Source organism: Oryctolagus cuniculus, chromosome 3 (assembly GCF_051225735.1).
Source record: "Oryctolagus cuniculus isolate XC-2025 breed Fujian yellow rabbit chromosome 3, ASM5122573v1, whole genome shotgun sequence".
In the NCBI taxonomy this organism is placed as follows: Eukaryota; Metazoa; Chordata; class Mammalia; order Lagomorpha; family Leporidae; genus Oryctolagus; species Oryctolagus cuniculus.
The window spans coordinates 110,199,748-110,222,362 of record NC_142869.1 but is presented as its reverse complement, the minus strand read 5'-3'; the positions used below and the strand labels follow the sequence as shown (position 1 = coordinate 110,222,362).

At 39.6% G+C, this 22,615-nt stretch overlaps 1 protein-coding gene across 14 annotated transcripts in view; it reads right to left on the bottom strand.

Moving 5' to 3' along the window:
- The window catches only part of NCKAP5 (NCK associated protein 5), a 1,067,666-nt gene that overhangs the window by 663,481 nt on the left and 381,570 nt on the right, over nt 1–22,615 (bottom strand). For 13 of the 14 annotated variants that reach the window (XM_051849620.3, XM_051849629.3, XM_070071010.2 and 10 more), the window contains one exon: nt 4,718–4,791. In XM_051849620.3, the coding sequence (XP_051705580.3) occupies nt 4,718–4,791 (74 nt within the window). Of the gene's footprint in view, nt 1–4,717; nt 4,792–22,297; nt 22,424–22,615 lie in introns of those variants that run through there. The other variant, XM_089329314.1, reaches the window with a different exon arrangement.

The window sequence follows — 22,615 nt, the reverse complement described above, 5'->3', positions numbered from 1 at the left end:
AAGTGGGAAAGAGGTTTTGCACAGTAGGAGCACTTAGGAAGTATCTAGAGGCATTTTTAGTTTTTACATGAGGGGACGTTACCATCAAATACTAAGAAAAAGTTGAGGAAAACCCCTGACACCCTATAATGCACAGAACAGGCACATCCCTCCCACCAAAAAACAATCATCTGGCTCCAAATAGTAACAGCAATGGTGCCTTGGCCGAAAATCCATAGTCCAGATACAGCCTGTTCAAATACAACTAAGTATAGATTCCCAGGGCTGGGAGCTGGCACTCCACATTCCCCAGGTTCTATCTTCTTATTTTAGCCATGCAGACCTACTAAGTTCTCTGTGAACTTATAGGCATTTGATCATACCGTATCCAATTTGAATTAGAAAAATCTGGAGTAATCTTACATTATCTGGTTGAGTTACTGGCATCCACAATGTATTATAGTATAAATATAACATATTAGTCTAGATATTATATGTTTAATATATCTTCAGTGCTCAGTAATCTTACATGCTATGCTTAAGATTGCATTGATAATATAATTATGTTGTAGAGATTATACAGATACATTCTTTTTTTTTTTTTTTTTTTTTTTTTTTTTGACAGGCAGAGTAGACAGTGAGAGAGAGAGACAGAGAGAAAGGTTTTCCTTTGCCGTTGGTTCACCCTCCAATGGCCACCACGGCCAGCGCGCTGCGGCTGGCACACCACGCTGATCCGATGACAGGAGCCAGGTACTTCTCCTGGTCTCCCATGGGGTGCAGGGCCCAAGGACTTGGGCCATCCTCCACTGCACTCCCGGGCCACAGCAGAGAGCTGGCCTGGAAGAGGGGCAACCGGGACAGAATCCGGCGTCCTGACTGGGACTAGAACCCGGTGTGCCAGCACCGCAAGGCGGAGAATTAGCCTAGTGAGCCGCGGCGCTGGCCACAGATACATTCTTATAGATAAGGAACCTCAATTTCCGACAAGGACAAGAATTTGAGTCCTCAAAATCTCCAATCTTCTTTCCATTATCATGGTATTATGCTGCTTCCATTTCCTTCATATATAATTTCATGTAGGTGGCATTGGAGAGTAATTTCAATGCCATAAATATTAATGATTTTGATTTGTATTTCACAATTATCTATATTTATTCCAAACTCTTCATTTAAGACTGCAAAAGAATTTTACCAAACATTAAGACAAACATTCTCAGCAATTGATTCTTAGAATCTTTCGGTCTTAAACATACTTAATGCAATCAGAATTAGTAACATGATATTAATAAAATGTAAAAGATGTAAGTGCAGGGGCCCAGCCCTGTGGCCAAGCAGGCTAAGCTGCTTTTAATGCCAGCATTCTGTAATGCAGGGACAGTTCAAGTCCCAGATGCTCTGCTTCCTATGCAGCTCCCAGCTACTGTGCCTGGGAAGGCAAATGATGGGCCACGTACTTGAGTCTTTGCCACCCACAAGAGAGACTCAAGACACAAGAGTTTCAGGACCCTGGCTTCAGCCTTGCCCAGACCTGGCTATTGTGGCCATTGAGAAGTAAACTAGTAGATGGAATCAATCTTAAAAATCAAATGCAAAATATCCTTTTATTCCTAAAACTTTCCATATTAGAATAAAGGTGCAGGAAATGATGTTTCAACATCAATGAAAATATACCTTGTCATGGACATGTTTACTTATCAAGCTGAAGAAATTAAACCCACCCAGATTTAAAATCGCCCTCTTCAGATGAATTCAGATGTTAACTTTACATAGTATTTGTTTATGTCCAAGAAACAGTTGAGCTGAATGACTGCTCACTGTTAGCTGTATTTGAACTCCATAAATTTCTTTGCAACTTGAAAACTTGCAGATTATACTTCTATATCTGGATAATACTAAACAAATCTCCAGACTAACCAATTATCTTAACGTGTAATTACAATGTTTTTTTTTGTTGTTGTTGTTTTTTTGTTTTTTTTGACAGGCAGAGTGGACAGTGAGAGAGAGAGAGACAGAGAGAAAGGTCTTCCTTTTGCCATTGGTTCACCCTCCAATGGTCGCCATGGCCGGCGCACTGCGACCGGCGCATTGCGCTGATCCGATGGCAGGAGCCAGGTGCTTCTCCTGGTCTCCCATGCGGGTGCAGGGCCCAAGGACTTGGACCATCCTCCACTGCACTCCCGGGCCATAGCAGAGAGCTGGACTGGAAGAAGGGCAACTGGGACAGAATCCGGCGCCCCAACCGGGACTAGAACCCGGTGTGCCGGCACCACAGGTGGAGGATTAGCCTATTGAGCCATGGTGCTGGCTAATTACAATGTATTTTTGTGCCACAACAAATGGTTATGCTTTAAGGAACAAAAAAAAGTCTGTTGAAGACTAGTAGCCCTCTCCATGAAGATAATGAAAGACTTTTTAATCGTTTCCCCAATCTTCTACATTTGCCCAATTCTATCATTCAGCAAGTGGATACAAGATGACCTGTATTTACCATGCATTTGATCAGTCCTCAAAGGTGGCAGCCATAAATTAATGCTGAACCCAAATTATTATAGGAATATTTAAATATTCAGAACTTGTCTCAAGTTTTAAGTTAACTCAAGTACAAACGGAAGGCCATCAGTTAATATCAGCAGTATTGACAAATAGCCCACTCCATGATCACTGCAGCAGCCACAAATCAAAGGCATAATAAAATCAGAGAAGTCTATCCTGATTTATGAGGACATTTGTTTAACTTCAGGCAATTCAGTTGTGCTTGTGTAACTGCCATGCAATTCCCATGCTCCTTTGTACATCATATTCTACCTTAATTCATGAATAAAAATTTTTAAGAAAATTAATCCTAACCAGTTCACTGTTACATATTCTTCACCAAAAACAATTTGGCTATAGTTGCAGTTATGATATTATAATAATCATCATAAAGCCTGTCACTTTAAGTCCATCAAGTGAGGATCTGTTTGCAAAACATAATCAAATGTAATTTCATGATTCAGTAAGTCATATGTAAGTCTACTATTACTGGGTTTTCCATTTTCTTTTCAATACTACTGATTTCCATTTTCTCACTGGTAGTCATCCTGCCTATTCAAATGTCATTATTGCCCTCTATTGTTATTCAAATGGAGTCCTCTTATTAGGTCCTCTGCCACTCTACATTAGAATTTGGTTCTTTAACAGTAATAATTCCATTTCTGAAGGAAAAGGCAAGCGACTACACATAATTCTGAGCTTTTACTTTATGTTAAGTCCATGCCAAAAAACCTGGGATTTTAATTTAATAATATCTGAGAAGACCAAAAGGTTTTTATTAACTACCTGAAGAAAGCAGAGAAAATAGCCTATTCCATGCAGGATTTTTCAGTTCCAAAGAGCCCATGAAACCATTACTCCCCAACAATGATGTGTAAGACATTATTTATAGATCAAATTAAACTCTAAACTGCTGGCATCATATGTTATTTCCCCCTTTTTTGTATATTTCTCTTGAAAATTAAAACTAGTTCCATACAGTTGATGTAATTGATCAGTTCCTTAATTATAAAAATATGAAGCCCCCAACTATAAATCAATTTCTGAAGTTGTATTAATGTTTTGATTCACAAAAGAAAACTACATCAAAATGAGGTCATAGATCTTTAAAAAGTTAATCTTACGAGTATTGCAAATTATAAAAAGTTAACTAAAATGTCCATTACAGGCAATCAAACTTTAAAATTGAACTTCTATTATACCCTACCAGCAATTTCTCTACTTATGGAGTGTTTTCTACTGTTATAATCAGAGATCTGTTCTCCAGGAGGAAAACCAATATAAAGCCACAGAACGTTAAAATATATGACAGTGTATTTTCAGAACTCTTTAGAGAAGAAGATTTTAAAATTAGAATGTGTTACAATGCTGCATAAAGAGACAATGTGACCAGGTACACAGCCCACATGGCAAGTTTGAAGATGAGGTTTGGCAAGAAAGCCATAGGGTTAGTAAATATTTATCTGGCATCTACAAAAAACAAGTAAGAAATAAAGGACTTCAGGGGATTGATCCTGAGTGAGACAACTGTAATATTAAATAATTCTGGTATAATGTGAGGCATCATATAATTACAGATGACCAAATTTATTTCCCAAAGATAGTCATACAACTTATAAAGAGGAATTCAAATTCCATAGTTGCATTATAAACACGATTACATGTGGATCCTAAAACCTCAATGAATTCACAACCATCTCTGTCAGCCTCCATTCCAGAGAGGCCCCAAGGAATGCACAAGTGACTTAGTAATGACTTCTAAAATATTAATCTGTATTCAATGTATCTGCAGAAATACTGACAGATCCTTTCCTTAGAGTTTGAACTTCCATGTAGAATAAGACCAAAGATCTCTTAACTGTACAGCAATATCACCACTTAAGCAGCAGAACATTGAAGCAGATAAACATCAATCTTTAAGCAGGCAGGCATCAGAATGTGGGTTCTAGGTTTACAAGTTTGCCATGTGACCCTGATTTTAACAAATCTACCATCTTTACTGCTCTGAACAGACTTGGACCAACAGCAACTTTCGGCACCATTTTTCTTTAGTTAAAAGAAACAATCTCAGGCAACCTCTGGTGATTTTTGCATCCAAATTATTTCTGGCCCAAACTTCAAGAGACCCTTTTCCAACTTACTGCTATGATCAAGATCAAGGATATGCAGGCTGCCACTTTAGCAAACAAGAACATGAACTTACCTCCAGAGACTTCTGTGCTGCTCTTCTAGTTGATTTAACAGATGTTCAACATATTTATTGGAGTCCATGTATTCCTACACAGAAGAGAAATGAAACCTCATGACAACTGTCACCAGAATTCTAAGACTCCTTATGACTGCAAGGAATAATATTTTAGATTATAATCCCTGAAGTTCTAAGCCTTACTAGCATAGCCATTTGGAAAAGAATGCTATTTCCTCAGAATCTGATCAGCATATCAATAGCACTGGAGGTTTCTTTTGCACTCACATAAAAAAAAAAAAAAGCTATTACAGGGAGAGAAAAAAGCCCTAGAATTTCTATCTTCCATGGGAGCCATGTGACCTACTTGAGTGAGCCAAAGTTCCTGCAGACTTAACAGGAAGAATAAAGCAGAGAGGAGCAGCTATGTGGCTTAACTGTTAACACATCCACACCTGCTCTCTTAATGCCTGGGTTTGATATTCAGTTGTAGCTACTGACCCAAACTTCCTACAGGTATGGAACCTGGGAGCCAGTAGTGTACGTTCAAGTCATTGGGTTCCATCCATCTATGTGGGACACCTGGATTTGGTTCCTGGCTTTGGCCTGACCCAGCTCCAGCCATTGCTGTCATTTGGGGAGTGAACCAGCAGAAGGGAGCTTTAGACAATCTCCGTCTCTGCCTCTCAATGAAACAGACAATACACGTCTTCATTTCATCATCTTATAATAACCACTTCCCAACTGAAAAGTCTACAGGGTACTTCATATATGCATCCCACATTCATTGGGCACTTGCTTACCATTAATAAATATCCATTTTCTTTATGTACACAAAGTAGTGTATTTGCTTTTTTTAAGTCTTTGCCTTCCAAAATAACATTAAAGGTCAAGTGTATCCTGTCCTAAATAAATGTATATACATTGATTTTTGTAAATCAATCACTTAAGAAATCTCTGAAAAATGAACCATCTGTCACATGAGAATTACCCAGAAAAAGAACCCATAGGTTATTACATCAGATTCTTCAACTTGAGATTCCTCAATATGAGGTTCATATGCACCACTGGTACAATTGCTACTTTTAGCAATTATAAGGATATTTCAAGAAGTTCATGAATTTGTACATTAAGAAAAAACTATACAATCAAGAGTTTTTAAAGATTTATTTATTTGCTAGAGTTACAGAGAGAGGTAGAGACAGAAAGAGGTCTTCCATCCACTGGTTCACTCTCCAAACGGTCAAAACTGAGCTGAATTAGAGCAACCAGGGCTTGAACCAGTACATATACGGAATGCCAGCACTGCAGGCCAGGGCTTTAACCTGCTGTGCCACAGCGCCCTCCCTCTCTTCCCCTCCCTCTCTCTCTCCCCTTCTCTATAACTCTTCCAAATAAATCTTAAGAAGTTGAATATGAACACTGAATAAAACAAGCAATAAAAGGCTATATGCACAGGCCGGCGCCGCGGCTCACTAGGCTAATCCTCCGCCTAGCGGCGCCGGCACACCAGGTTCTAGTCCCGGTTGGGGCGCCGGATTCTGTCCCGGTTGCCCCTCTTCCAGGCCAGCCCTCTGCTGTGGCCAGGGAGTGCAGTGGAGGATGGCCCAGGTGCTTGGGCCCTGCACCCCATGGGAGACCAGGAAAAGCACCTGGCTCCTGGCTCCTGCCATCGGATCAGCGCGGTGCGCCGGCTGCAGCGCGCCGGCCGCGGCGGCCATTGGAGGGTGAACCAACGACAAAGGAAGACCTTTCTCTCTGTCTCTCTCTCTCACTGTCCACTCTGCCTGTCAAAAAAAAAAAAAAGGCTATATGCACAACACAGGTTTTTTTTTTTTTTTTTTTTTTTTTTTTTAAACCAAGATCAAAAAAAGATCGACTCTAGCACTTTAAGCCATCTTAAGTCCCCACTGAAATCAGATCCATAGATAAACTATCAACAGTACTGCCAGGGAGTTCTAGCATCACAAAACAAAGATATTCTCAGGCATTCACAATTCAGAAAATTTAACAAACACTTCTTTAAATTAAACATGCATGTGAATTTAAATTAACTGTCTATAAATTTCTAAGACATGTAAAATTAGGTATGCTTTCTATTCATGTATATGGACACATCCCACATCTGAACCATGTGTAAGAAAAAAGAATTTATAATGTACAAGTTTCAAAGAATGGTTAAATTTATTAAACAAAATCTTAGACAAAAGATGTAGAACACATATTACGTATCTTTGCAGTTGGCAGAGAATTTTAACATGACGTACATTTTCTAACACCTTTTTGAAATATCTACATGTAGTTGAAGAATCATATTTGGTGAAATGTGGTGTGCATTTAAAACATCTTTATCTACAAGTTTTGTATCTAGAAGCCATCGAGAGAATGTAATTAGATTGAACCAAATAATATTCATCAAAATTGTATTACATACTGACAATTATTCCTGACAAAAAAAAAAAAAAAACTGGGTATATCTTAGGTTCCAAAAACAGGAACTAAAATGAAGTTTAATCAACCTGAATTATGCAAATCCTTAAAAACCCTGTAAAATAACCTAATACAAACCCCAATTATGATGTTAAAGAAACAAGACTGCATAATCTCATCACAATTTAGAAAAAAAGGAAAACACATCAAAGATTCAAAGCAGCGAACAGTAGATGGTAACAAGGGCTGACTTCATTTTTTGTGTATATTTCATAGTTATAAAATGTCATATACTCAGATTTTACTACACAAATTTTATAAATCATGAAGTAAAGTACAACCCAAGAAAATATTTACAAGATTTGATCATGATGAAGTTCCAGAAAACTAGATCCAAAATGCTGTATTCAAACAATTTCCTTCAGTTTTATTCTGGGACTAAGTTGGTGTTGCTACTCGCCCTTGTCAGTGTTCTGATAAAAACATCTCCAAATTAGGATGTAGGAGACCAATTTATACAGTCTTATTTATAAAATGTTTTTAAAAAATTTTTAAACAAAGGTACAGCATTAAAAAGACATCTGCTCCTTGGCTAAAACTTATGCAAATTAGGATCATTTTAGAGATATATTCCAGCAAGTTCTCCTTTCATTTCTTTTAATGCAAATGTTTCACAGCAATTAGTATGAAGCATTTCAAGTGATTAGAGGTTTACAGATACACCAAACGTTACATATCTACATAGGATAAGCCTATTTAATGCAAACCTCCTTTTGTCTGAAATAGGTCAGTTCTGGGAGAGGCCTATTACATATGAATTTTAATAATATGATCTTATGTATCAATTGCTTTAAGTGGATTTTAAAATACGGGTAATCAAAGCTTGCAGAGATCCAAGATCCCCCACCCCCTAGCCGAAAAAAATCTTCATATTATAATCAGCATAACTTAGCTTGTGAAACCCTGCCAGCACTTTTCTAACACCTAATATAGAACTCCTAATTCACCTTTGGTCAAAGAAGCAACAAGGAGGCCAGCTGCTCAAATGAACAGAAATATCACTAGGTACAAGAAATTTATACAATTAGGAAATGACTACCATAATAAATGCTGCCCTCAAAAATTGTCATTTTAATGGAAAGGTACATCTGCACAGCAAATGTAAAAAACTAGATATATTCACTGTGGGAATTACATAGGCAAGACAAGAAAATAAGCATCTCGTACTCAACCAGTGTACTATTACTATGTCAGCACAAATTCTTTCAATAAAACATTCTTAAAAGTTAAAAACCACAATCAATTTAAGAGTCTCAGCCTTAATGTATCGACTCTGTTGCCACTGTCTGTTCTTCAACCCTCTCTATTCTTTCTTAGTTCTCAAACAGAAACCTTGCTTCAACTTCAACTCCTCAATATAACTACTGTCTTCTCACATACTCTAGTGGCCCCCCACAGGTCCTTATGACTGGTTCCTGTAGCACTTGCCCTTTTAAATGATATGCTTTCCTTCGCTGGTATTCTCTGGAAGTGACTTTTGTCTCAACACGGAGATCTTTCGGTCTTCTTCCTTCCTGCTTCTTGCCATTTTTCTATCAATGGTAAGGTTCTATCCCAGGCTTTCATTCACTTCTTAGATAAGCCCATCAATTAATAAGGTTTGAATCACCGGCAATAAACCAAACACCCAAGTATTTATCTCCAGGCCAGATCACCTTCTTAAGGTCCAATTCCATTTATCTGGCTATATGACATACAGGTCCCTTTGGATGTGCCACACACTCTTGTAAAGTCAATCTTTTATAGCTTCTAACACCTACCATAGAACTTGGCACATCATAAAATTGTGTATTACATGACTGAGTGAATTTATTACTTGTTGGTAGGCTGGCTGATCACAAGACAATCTGGCATCAGGTTACAAGTGTGGTCTTCCAGAACTGGTTTCTAATTATGAAGGCTAGAATGAGCAGAGTCATTAGGCAGTTTTGAAAAAGCATCAGAAAAGCAGAACTTTTCCCCATCTACTCCACACACTGCTCAACACACCTGACATGGAGATGTTCCCCTTTTTACCAACTCCAACAATTCTCTAGTGAACTGGGTATCCTATAATTTAACTCAAATCTGACATTATCTTCTCAGAGACCATCTTGGACTCCATAAATTGAGGGCTCAGTCCCTTAGGACTGTCTCCAACTTCAGATGCTAATTCCAAACAGTGTGCTGCCACTTATACTTGTGACTACTGGTTTTAAGTGAGGGCTCCTCCACCAACTCCTCTTTAATGTGAGAAGCACTTAAGTTTTCCGATTTGTTTTAATACTACAAAGAACAGAGGTTATCCATACAAAAAAGGTGGTCAGATTTCCATGCCCTCTCCTGGCACACCGCTATTGAGGGATGCCCATGTATTTCAATATCTGAAAGCTTCTTAGACCTAGTCCTTTAAGATTTTTTGTCTAAGTAATTATGTAGGCATGATTGATTCCTTCATAGACCAAGGGTGCTAATCTTCAGCCCCCTTCCCTCTCTAGAGAGTGGGAGGCAAGGAACTCAAAGTTTAAACCCTGTAATCACATGATTACCCTGACGACCATCTCCTATCCTGATCCAGTCAAAAATAATCTCATTAGAACAAAGATGAGGGCCAGCACTGTGGCACAGTGGGCTAAAGCCCTGGCCTGCCTGCAGTGCCCTCATCCCATATGGGCATTGGTTCAAATCCCGGCTGTGCTCCACTTGCAACCCAGCCCACTGCTAATGGGCCTGGGAAAGCAGAAGATGGTCCTAGCATTTAGGCCCCAGCACTCACGTGGGAGACCCAAAAGAAGCTCCAGGCTCCTGGCTTCACATCAGCTCAGCTCCAGCCATCCCAGTCATCTGGAGAATGAACCAGTGGATAGACGTCCTCTCTGTCTACCTCTCTTTGTAACTCTTTCAAATAAGTAAAATAAATAAGATAAAAATTAAAAAAAAAATGCTCCTCTCAGGAAATTCCAAGGGATTTGGTAGCTCTGCACCAGGTACTAGGGGTCAAAGACCACATAATACAATAAAAGATTTACATCTCTACAAAGCTTTTAGGAGCTCAGCACCATGAACTATAGTGCAGAGATCAACTAAGTATTTCTTATTTAATCAGACTAACAGTATTCCTGAATTGCTCTATATTCATGTTTTTAATTTGCTGGCACAAACTAAGAATAACATCCCCAAGACAAGCTATTAGAAATACTGCAAAAATCAGTGTCCTTTAAATCTTGTAATCCTGAGGAAGATTTGGAGAACTGCTCATCTGTGGCATGCAAGGCATATGGGCTGTCAAATAATTCAGCACTGTCCAAAAGTCAACCTAAGCTTAGTATCAAACAGAAGAGGTAACTGATAGCATTATGATTAGCAGATACAGTCAAGTGAAACAACCCTATGGCCTCTGTCATGACTGAAAATTTCATCTAGATGAATTAACCATAATAGAACAGACATGTAACACATGTAGCCATTGGAAAACTTTATTACACACTGATATCAGAGCAGAAGATAAATGTAATCCCAACAGTGACAGCATAACAGACCTTTCTAGTAAAAATTTAAAAAAAGACATCTCAATTAGGAGACTGCAAAACCAGCCCCATCATCTTTTCTTAGTCCTTTTAAGAACAACCCTCACATCTCCCCAGTTATAAATGAGCAGATGGCTGCTAAGCTAGATTTACCAGTATTCTACACCACCAGGGACAAACACGTGACTGAGCTCAGGTAGAAATCACAGCTGTACTATCTGAGGAATCTACAACCTGACGACGAGCTGCTTTCTCTTTATACACTCTTCTTCAGGCTGGAAATGGGGACAACCTTAAGCCCACAGATAGCACCTACATCCAAGATACCAAGTGACTGCTCCTGAAGCACTTATCTACAGATCAGTTTTCTGCCTCCCTTTGGCCACTTACATGAAATGTCAATCTTCAAGACTATACTTTGGAGTCTATTTGATAGATTAGCTTAACCTGTACTATGATACAATAAATGTTTGTCCATTATCTTTTCATGTCAGCATGGTAAACTGAAGTACTAGCAGTTAATATCTCAGTTTATTCATTATTGTAGTCTACAGTTATTCCACTTCTCCAAAACCTTTGGTCATTCATCCTCACTTGAACGTGTTATAACATCTGAGTCATACTCTTTCAACTTAGAAGACCAATTATCATTAAGTAATTGGGCTGGGGTCAGACAATGACAGACTTACTAAAGTTTCCTTTCACTCATCACCTTTTATACTGCCTCAAAGGATGCCTTTACTATACCCAATTGCCCTCAACACGGATTTTATATAGGCAAGATAGAAAGTAGTTGCAAAACAATTCCCTCCACAGTGGTTCTCCCCACGTATATGCCGGACATCTAGGACACTCAAAGACAACAGGTCACTTTTTAGTTCATAGCGATAGTTTATCATTTTAAGTTTGGCTTTCATTCCATTTGATTTATTTGACCTAATAAATCATAAGGACAAGAAAAGAAATTCTCAAAATTTCTACTGCTCTAATAAGTGAAATGAACCTATAAACAAAAATACTTTTTAACTGTATGAAACAAAGATGGTACTAATATTTATCATCTATAAGCATTATACATGGTTTTAAGTGAAAAAGAAATGATTATCAAATTCCTAAGCAGCTTGTATTAAGTATTTTTCTAGCATTTTGGAAGGTAAGTATATATTAGTCAAATGAAGGAATTCATTTGAGCAATAAGTAACTCCTCATTTTCAGTCTTTTCACCCTGAAGTAGAAATGAGAAATTCAATGTATTTGAAAGCTCTTCTAATCAGTAACATGACTTCTCAGCATGACTGTAGATTGTACATATGAAAAAGGTCCCCATAAAGTCTCAAGTGATATGGTTATCTCAGTCTTCATTTTTACCTCTACTCTTGCTTTGATGGAGAAATACTGAGAGAGCCTTGTACAAATCAAAAACCTCAGTTGAGTTGTCAGCTACTTCAAGAAGAATTCAGTCACAGAAAGTTCAAAGACTAATCTAAGGAGTGGTAAATTCCAAGGAGTGGTATGGCTGGGTTGCATGGTAGGGTTATGTCGCTCCCCCTCTTCGTGGAGGAACGACACAGGACCCTGCGCTGTTCTTTTGTCTGCTCGGCCCTCCCCGGGTTTGCTGCTGGTTCTTCCCGGGTTGGCTACCATCCCTTCCACCTCCGTGGAAGGGTGGTTCCCCCTGCCACATTCCCCACTTCCGCGGGGGAGCGGCACACCGCCGGCCGGCTCTCTCGGGGGCTGCACAGGTGTTCCTCAGGTGTTCCCCTTAGATGTTCCTGGTGCATGTTGTCTCTCTCCTCTTTTATAGTCCTCTTCCACCAATCCCAACTCTGCTACCCACAAGCTGAATACGCTGCTCTCCTACAATCAGGAGCAGGATCAGCTCCTGGAGGTCATCACTCAAGTTGGCAAGAGGCAGCTGCGTAGAAGCTGTTTTCTCCTCTCCCAGCGCCATATTGTGGGAGAGCAGATGCATAGAATAAGTCTTAATTCCAGTAACTTAGTCTAGTCCGAGTTGCTCCCAGTTGCTCCCCACAGATTATATTCAGGTTTCTGAGGAATCTCCAGACTGACTTCCATAGTGGCTTGACCGGTTTGCATTCCCACCAACAGTGGGTTAGTGCCCCTTTTTCCCCACATCCTCTCCAGCATCTATGGTTGGTAGATTTCTGAATGTGAGCCATTCTAACCAGAGTGAGGTGAAACCTCATTGTGGTTTTGATTTGCATTTCCCTGATTGCTAGTGATCTTGAACATTTTTTCATGTGTCTGTTGGCCATTTGGATTTCCTCTTTTGAAAAATGTCTATTGAGGTCCTTGGCCCATCTCTTAAGTGGGTTGTTGGTTTTGATATTGTGGAGTTTCTTGATTTCTTTGTAGATTCTGGTTATCAACCCTTTATCTGTTGCGTAGTTTGCAAATATTTTTTCCCATTCTGTCGGTTGCCTCTTCACTCTCCTGATTGTTTCTTTTGCAGTACAGAAACTTCAATTTGATGCAATCCCAATAGTTAATTTTGGCTTTGACTGCCTGTGCCTCCAGGCTCTTTTCTAGGAAGTCTTTGCAGGTACCTATATCTTGCAGGGTTTCTCCAATGCTCTCTAAAAATTTGATGGTGTCAGGTCGTAGATTTAAGTCTTTAATCCATATTGAGTGGATTTTTGTGTAAGGTGAAAGGTAGGAGTTACAAAAAATCAGCCAAACGAGGAGCTGGTTTTTTGAAAAAAATAAACAAAATTGACACCCCATTGGCCCAACTAACTAAAAAAAGAAAAGACCCAAATCAATAAAATCAGAGATGAAAAAGGAAACGTAACAACAGACACCACAGAAATAAAAAGAATCATCAGAAATTACTACAAGGACCTGTATGCCAGCAAACAGGGAAACCTATCAGAAATGGATAGATTCCTAGAAACATGCAACCTACCTAAATTGAACCAGGAAGACATCGAAAACCTAAACAGACCCATAACTGAGACAGAAATTGAAACAGTAATAAAGGCCCTCCCAATAAAGAAAAGCCCAGGACCAGATGGATTCACTGCTGAATTCTACCAGACATTTAAAGAAGAACTGACTCCAATTCTTCTCAAACTATTCAGAACAATCGAAAGAGAGGGAGTCCTCCCAAATTCTTTCTATGAAGCCAGCATCACCTTAATCCCTAAGCTGGAAAAAGATGCAGCATTGAAAGAGAATTACAGACCAATATCCCTGATGAACATAGATGCAAAAATCCTCAATAAAATTCTGGCCAATAGAATGCAACAACACATCAGAAAGATCATCCACCCAGACTAAGTGGGATTTATCCCTGGTATACAGGGATAGTTCAATGTACGCAAAACAATCAACGTGATACACCACATTAACAGACTGAAGAAGAAAAACCATATGATTATCTCAATAGATGCCGAGAAAGCATTTGATAAAATACAACACCCTTTCATGATGAAAACTCTAAGCAAACTGGGTATGGAAGGAACATTCCTCAATACAATCAAAGCAATTTATGAAAAATCCACGGCCAACATCCTATTGAACGGGGAAAAGTTGGAAGCATTGTCACTGAGATCTGCTACCAGACAGGGATGCCCACTCTCACCACTGCTATTCAATATAGTTCTGGAAGTTTTAGCCAGAGCTATTAGGCAAGAAAAAGAAATTAAAGGGATACAAATTGGGAGGGAAGAAGTCAAACAATTCCTCTTTGCAGATGATATGATTATTTAGGAGATCCAAAGAATTCTACTAAGAGACTATTGGAACTCATAGAAGAGTTTGGCAAAGTAGCAGGATATAAAATCGATGCACAAAAATCAACAGCCTTTGTATACACAGGCAATGCCATGGCTGAGGAAGAACTTCTAAGATCAATCCCATTCACAATAGCTACAAAAACAAATACCTTGGAATAAACTTAACCAAGGACGTTAAGGATCTCTACGATGAAAATTACAAAACCTTAAAGAAAGATATAGAAGAGGATACCAAAAAAATGGAAAAATCTTCCATGCTCATGGATTGGAAGAATCAATATCATCAAAATGTCCATTCTCCCAAAAGCAATTTATAGATTCAATGCAATACCAATCAAGATACCGAAGACCTTCTTCTCAGATCTGGAAAAATGATGCTGAAATTCATATGGAGACACAGGAGACCTCGAATAGCTAAAGCAATCCTGTACAACAAAAACAAAGCCGGAGGCATCACAATACAAGATTTCAGGACATACTACAGGGCAGTTGTAATCAAAACAGCATGGTACTGGTACAGAAACAGATGGACAGACCAATGGAACAGAATGGAAACACCAGAGATCAATCCAAACATCTACAGCCAACTTATATTTGTTCAAGGATCTAAAACCAATCCCTGGAGTAAGGACAGTTTATTCAATAAATAGTGCTGGGAAAATTGGATTTCCACGTGCAGAATCATGAAGCAAAGACTAATCTAAACACCAATATTACAACAAAATCCAGAAAAATTGACAAACATATCCATGGCATCAGTAACTATACTTTATACAGTTTCCAAAATATTATCATGATTATTATTATGGTTTCTGAGATTATCAATTTTTTTTAAAAGTTTGCCCTGTTATATTCCACTTATTTTCCACTTATTTTCTCTCACTACTCTCTATAGCTGTTCAGAGACTCAGGTGAAGTCAAAGCTTTTGCTTGTCCCAAATAGGCCATTAGTTCCCTACAATTACAGGACCTGCAAATAACAAGTCACTAAGGGACAAAAGGCACCAGTGTTACCTACTGTTAGAACTTTAAATCACTTCTGAAGACTAATGTACTCGATGGCTTGTAGTATCACTTGGACAAGATAGCACATTTGTTTGCTCATACTAAGACTTCCTTATGGACTCTACATAGTACAGGAAGAGAAATCACAAACGATGTTTCATTTCTGGCCTAAACACCAAGGTCTTGTGACAGTTACCAAACACACACACACACACACACTCCAATGGATGTTGAATAAATTGTTGACTTTTGGCAGTGAAGTTTGAGATGCCTGTTGTATATGGCAGAGTAAACATTGCCAAGGCTCTTCGTACTCAGGAATCTGGATTTCAATTCCTTCCCAAGAAAGGAACCATACAAAGAAAAAAGGACTCAACACATGGAGAGGCAGTCCAGTGAGTAAAGGAGAAAACAATGAGGGAGAAATGGTAGACATTGGAGTTCCAGGAAACTGGTCCAAGACAGGAATGGCGGATAGTATCAGTGGTCAACTGAGATAGGCCCCAGAACTGACCACCAGGTTTTCCGGTTTGGAGACCATTAGTGACCTGACAAAAATCAGGTTTGACAGAGTAGGTTTTCAAAATATGTGAAGTGACAAGGTAAGATGTGACACCAGGGACAGAGAAAGAAAATAGAAACAAAACTTTCCAGAAACATCATCTGATTCTTAAGGCTCAGTATACTGGCCAGCATTGTGATACAGTGAATTAAACTGCCACTTGTGACACCAGCATCCCACATGAGTGCCAGTTCAAGTCCCTACTGACTCCACTTCTGATCCAGCTCCCCGTTAACATGCCTGTGAAAGCAAGAGCAGATGGCCCAAGTCTTTGAGCCCTGTGGGAGACCTGGATAAATTTTCAGCCTGCTGGAATCAGCCCAGCCCAACTACAGGCCATCACAGTCATTTGGTGAGTGAACAAGCAGATCAAAGGTTTCTCTCACCAATTTCAGATAAATTTGAACACATAAAACGCTAAGTTTGCCCAGAAAGCAATGAAGGCACTTAAGAAGAGGGCAGATTCCAGGTCTTACCCAAGAGATTCAGGTTCATGAAGTCTAATAAGCTTAGACCCAGAGATTAACAAGATATTAGAGGAAAATGTTGCAGGATCTCTTTGGGGCACCTTTGGGGCATGATCTCCTTCCTACATGAAGGTTTTCATCTCTAGACATCTAATTTGTCCAGAGAAACCACCAACCAACCTATCTCAACAAACCAAACCATTCCCTCAAACACTTAAAATACTGATTTCCAGGGCAAGTCAGGGCCTTGGAGCCACCCAACAGTCTCAAATCATTAGAGAATGGGATGATACTGTCTGCATTGGATACAGAACTCATAAGAACTGGAGCTGCCCATCCCAGAAGACACTTTAAACCAAATATGAGAAGCATAAAATCAAGATTTGTTTTATTTTCATATTCATCCTTCAGAGGCTTCCCTTGAGACATGGGCAATTTCCTTCAGGAAAGGAATTAAGCATTTATGCACCAATACACAAACTGTGTGGATTTTATCTTCTAAGCCAGAAAGCATTGGTGGATTTGAGGATTTAACTATGTTGCCTGCTAACCTGCATTTTTCACTTGCAGGCACTAAACATCAATCACGTTGTTGCAGTAAACATTCTTCCTGGAGTGAAGACTATTGCCTATGGGTGGAGATGGTTAGCACTCAGGATTAGACCATGTTGATGTCTCCATTTTCATGGTTAGATTGTGGAAATGAAAGCAATGGGCCTGATCTACATTCTTCTTGCTCTCATGTGGCTGCAGGCTGTTGTTCCCATTAAGTATTAAAACGTCTTCTGAATTGTTTTGCTCAATACTCCAGCTCTGTCTTGTTGCGGTTGAAGATAGCAGTACATACAGATTGTCATGACTAACCATCACTTTTCCCCCTTTCCCCCCTGTCTAGATTCCATGATAACATCAAGTTAGACATAAACATGAAAGATGGCATCAATGTGCCTGGCTTTGCTCATACTGCTGTTATGTCTGGCCTTGGTAGAAGGAACCATGTTGATCAATGAGCCAATCATTCGGATCCTGGTATTTTTGTATGGAGTTGGCTTCATCATGGAAGATGCTGGTTAAACTTGACTATTTTGGCCGGCACCGCCAACAGGCAACATAGTTAAATCCTCAAATCCACCAATGCTTTCTGGCTTAGAAGATAAAATCCACACAGTTTGTGTATTGGTGCATAAATGCTTAATGTTTATGTGTTACAGGAGTTAGTAGATGTCCCTCCATCACCTCCATCACCTCTCAGAGGATGAACCCCTGAAGAAATTTCATCCTCAGGTCAATTCTCCCCGATTCAACATCCTATAAGGTACACATGTGTATACAGTGAATAATTGTGTGTCATCCATACAAAATATCAAAGCAGACCAAAAATTATGACAAATCTTGGCAGTCATAGATTGAACCTGACAAGAGCTACAACACAAACACACACTTCCAAGATCCTCCCTAGAAAAAACTACCAAGGTAAGGGCTCATCTAGAAAAATCCTAAGCTCAAGATGAACATAAGTAGGCAGGATCTCTTTGGCAACAGTCTGTGTGATTCATTAAAATGTGGTATTTTGTGGCCACCCACTCCCCATACTTACTAAAGAGCACATAGCGAGGGAATTTGAGCTCAAGATTAAAAAAAAATACCCTGGGAATTAATTTTATCCTGAGGAGACAGAGTCACAAGGCCAGGGTAAGATGTTGTGTTCTGTGTCAAAGAAGCAAAGCAGATCTGAGCTTGAATTCTCTGTAAGCCTGTTCAACAGGCACTACTCTTCTGTCACAACTGCCATTCTGGAAGCTTCTAAGGTAATGTGCAATACCCTACATCCTTACTTAGCTGTGGCAAACTTAGTGCTCAAAATAGTCAAGTTTAACCAGCATCTTCCATGATGAAGCCACCTCCATACAAAAATACCAGGATCCGAATGATTGGCTCATTGATCAACATGGTTCCTTCTACCAAGGCCAGACATAACAGCAGTATGAGCAAAGCCAGACACATTGATGCCATCTTTCATTTTTATGTCTAAGTTTGCTCTTATGGGCTTTTCAGCCACATCCGAATGCCTGAAGGGCTGATTCTGAGCTCAGAGTGTTACTTGGCTGCCAAGGCTATGGAAGCCTTTTACACAGCAACTTTAGATAGAAACATTGTACCCAGGGTCCTTGTCTCTCTTCCTATTCTTCCTTAAGAAGGAAACAGTTCTGGAATACAGCAACTCATCACTTCCTGTTGCCTATTATCTGCTGGCACAACCAAGAGGAGAATGCCAGGTCTGACCAAAATAGCATTCTTAACCTCAGCTAAATACCAACTTCAGAAACAAACACCCTTTGGAGTATCACATCTATTTCACTGATTCTCCCAATGTGGTCTCCTGACTAGCGTGATTAGCACTGTCTACAAATCTGTTATACCTGCCTACTAATTATTTCCAAACTTTCCAGGACCCACTGATCTTTGGGGATGGAGCCACTAAACAGCATGTGCCTTTAGCAAGCCCTCCGAGATATTTTGATCCTTGTCAACTTTAAGAACCAGTGTTCAATAAATGGCCAATAACCTATCCATCATCACAATCACTCACTCTATTGCAATTCACTTCTCCCTTTTAAGATTAATCAGTTGGGGTTAGTTCATTTTTTGAATGTCTATCAACAGTAATAATTCAAAGTTTCTTAAAACTTTTTAAGAGTATGGGATGGGGAAACCATTAGATGATGTACTTCTTTGCATTGGGTAAAAAACATCCAGTTAATTAAAATAATACAAAACAAGCAACGTCAGCACTGCTGTGAAGCCTACATTTGTACTAGCAGTGTTGGTGCCATTTCAAAAAGCAGTATATCAGCAGAGCCCATGACAAATTTGATACACCTGGCCTTTTAATTATGTTCTCTGAAAGCTTTAGTAGCTGAACCAGTCATGAATGGTCTGAGCACCATTTGGGATCTGAGAAGACACTGGGATTAGGTAAATGTCCTGTACTGGGACAATCATGCAAGAGAGGAACTCTTTAAAATACACTTTCTTGGAGTAGATGCCATTGGGTAATAATTTAACCACCCTAATCTTTTTTTTTTTTTTTGGATGAAAATCAGCCACTCAAGACAAGGCAAATGTGTTAAATCAGTTTAGGAAGGCAATTTACTATGATGAGGTTGTTAATGAGTAACAAGGAACATCAGGAAATTTATGCAAATATTTTTGGGAATTTGTTCCCAGTATGCAAATGTCACATAATTAGTTACCATGCTTTTTCATGCAAAATTAAGTTTGCTGTAATAACGAATCACACTAAAGAATAAGCCTCGTTAACATGAAAGAACTTTCATTTTTATAACTGAAAGGCTGCAAATTGAGAGTAAACTGCAGGTGAATCTAATCTCAGCCTTCCTTATTGTTACTCATTCAGGTCAAAGGAGACCAAAGGCAACAAGCCAGGGTTCCTTGGCTGTGGGAAGCTCCGATACAAACAAGCAGAAGCAATTCCTTGTGCTTTTGACTGGGCTGTCTCAACTATCATTAACCACCATGTCTTAACCTCTATTTTAGAAGGACTCAGTGCTGTCAGCTAATATTTACGAAAACAAAGCCAAACTTACATTTTAGAGTATTTCTAACATCTGATTATCACACAGACTCTGCCCACCCTAGGCTGACATGCTGCGGAGAACTGGACTTCCAGCACGTTGGCTATCCCCAATTCACTCTGCAAACACTCACTTTAGTAGCTGAGCTCCCTGGACCTCCTCTTGCTGGTAAAGTTGTGTTTGCTCTACTTGCTGGGCAAGAAGGGAAATTAGGCTCTAAACGCCTCCTGGCGACTTGAATTATAGCCCAGTCCTGTTTGCCCAGGACAAAGATGTTTGCAAGATTATCAGACTCTTGGTGCTAACTCTAGAGAAGTCCTGGGCAAACCTGCATGAGTTGGACACTACCATAATGATATTTCCTCCTAAGCTCCCAACCGACTCACCCACGGATTATGAGGCTTCAACTTTTCTAAATGTACTCTGAATTCCTCGCTGGCCGTGGGCTCGGCCTTGAAGTGTAGTGCTCCTGAAGAGTTCATGTCCTTTAGCTTATCTACTTAAGAATCAGATGCTTCTTCCATTTTGTCTAGTTACCCTTCCAGGTCTTGCTTTATCCCAAGTAGAATGCCTTGGAATGAATAGTCTAACATCTGCCTGAGGACTCACTCTCAGTGGACTTCTGCTGTCACCACCACTACTGCAACTGAGAGCCCCATAGATCAGTCTGCAGCCCAGTCATGCTGCCACCCTTCTGATACTGTGATTTCAGTTCAGTCCTTTCAGTGTCCTGCAATGGTACCAGCCCTTCAGCCAGGTTAAGTGCAGGTACACTCTTGGTTTACCCTAGTTCCACACTGGTTCATTATTGAGGTCCCAGTTTTATTGAAGTATATGATGACTCTCATCTGTTAGAAAGGAATGGTTTACTTTATTGTATTGTCTCCTAAAGGATCACAAAGCCCTGAGCATAATACTTTGCCTACAGAATCCATAGTCATGAGGGCTTTTCACCATTGGTATTAGCAATATAGTGGCAATACCAGGTTTTGGTAGCATGGCTTTAGCGCAAAGAACTCAAAGCAGTACTAGAACTAAGAGCTAATTTCAGTGTCTGAATACCATGTCTATCCCTGCTCTAATCAGAGAGGAGACACAGCTGCTCTTTTGTAAAAGAAAATAGGTGGAAATAAAGGGACTACATCCATTTATACACAGAAGCATCTTGCTGCCTGTTGAGAGCACCTTACTCCGTAGGCTTCACTAGTTCAATTACCTTGTTCTTGCAACACCCCAAGCTGGTAACTCAGTTTTCCCTTGCCACATACAAGGTGCCTAACCCCAACCCATACTATTCCACCAAAATAGAAAGTGATAACCAGACCAACCACTAACTGCAAAACAGTACCAGTTCATTTTATGTTGTTAATACGGACTACTGTATGATAGCTACATTTTAGTTCAATAGTAACCTTAGTTAGATAAAACTGAACACACTCATACAACTAAGTACATATAAAAAACTAAGTTACTACAAGATTTTCACTTGTCTATTTCATCTCAACCTAAAAAGTATATGAGGGGATGAAACTTTGCAAGGTCCATTTTATATATACAAGGTTTGCTTAGCAGAAAGTCAATATATTTGATTAAATAGGGACAGTCCTCCTAATCAGTAAGAATACCAGTAGTTAAGTCAACAAATATTTTAGTACTATGTAAATATCACTCTGCTGAAGATATAACTATCAGCCTCAGAGAACAAATCAAACCATAGAGGTGGGGAAATTGCATACAGCACATTATACAGATATATTTTACAACAGAAGACTATATTGTTTTGTGATTGAAATCCAGAGGCAGCTTTTAACAAAGAAGCTTCTTTGAGCTTCTGGAAAAATAATTTACCAACTGCATTTTACACAGCCCTTTACTTTCAACACTCTCTCACCAACCTTAATTATCTTTTACAACATACCAGTAAAATAAGCATTTCTATCTCCATCTCATTGATGGGCAACCTGGGCTCACAGGCTTCCAGGAACAACGTTTGAGCCATTGGAAACAGACAGCTATTTTAAACGTAAGTTGAAAATCTCTTTCCAGCAGTTGTCCCTGCTCATATGGAATGTTTCTAAAAACTGCACTGAGAATGTGTCCCAGATCAGATTCTGGAACATAAATGCATACAAGCCAAGTGGGCCTTCAATCCTCCAAGTCTATCTCCTCGTTTATAAAAGAAGCTAGGAGCTTGGGGCCAGTGCCATGGCTCACTTGGCTAATCTTCCGCCTGCGGCGCCAGCATCCCAATGGACTCGGGGTTCTAGTCCCAGTTGCTCCTCTTCCAGTCCAGCTCTCTGCTGTGGCCCGGGAAAGCAGTGGAGGATGGCCCAAGTGCTTGGGCCCTGCACCCTCATGGGAGACCAGGAAGAAGCACCTGGCTCTTGGCTTTGAATCAGCGCAGCGCCAGCCGTAGCAGCCATTTGGGGAGTGAACCAACAGAAGGAAGACCTTTCTCTCTCTCACTGTCTCTAACTCTACCTGTCAAATAAAAAAATAAATAAATAAATAAATAAAAAGCAGCTGGGGCCA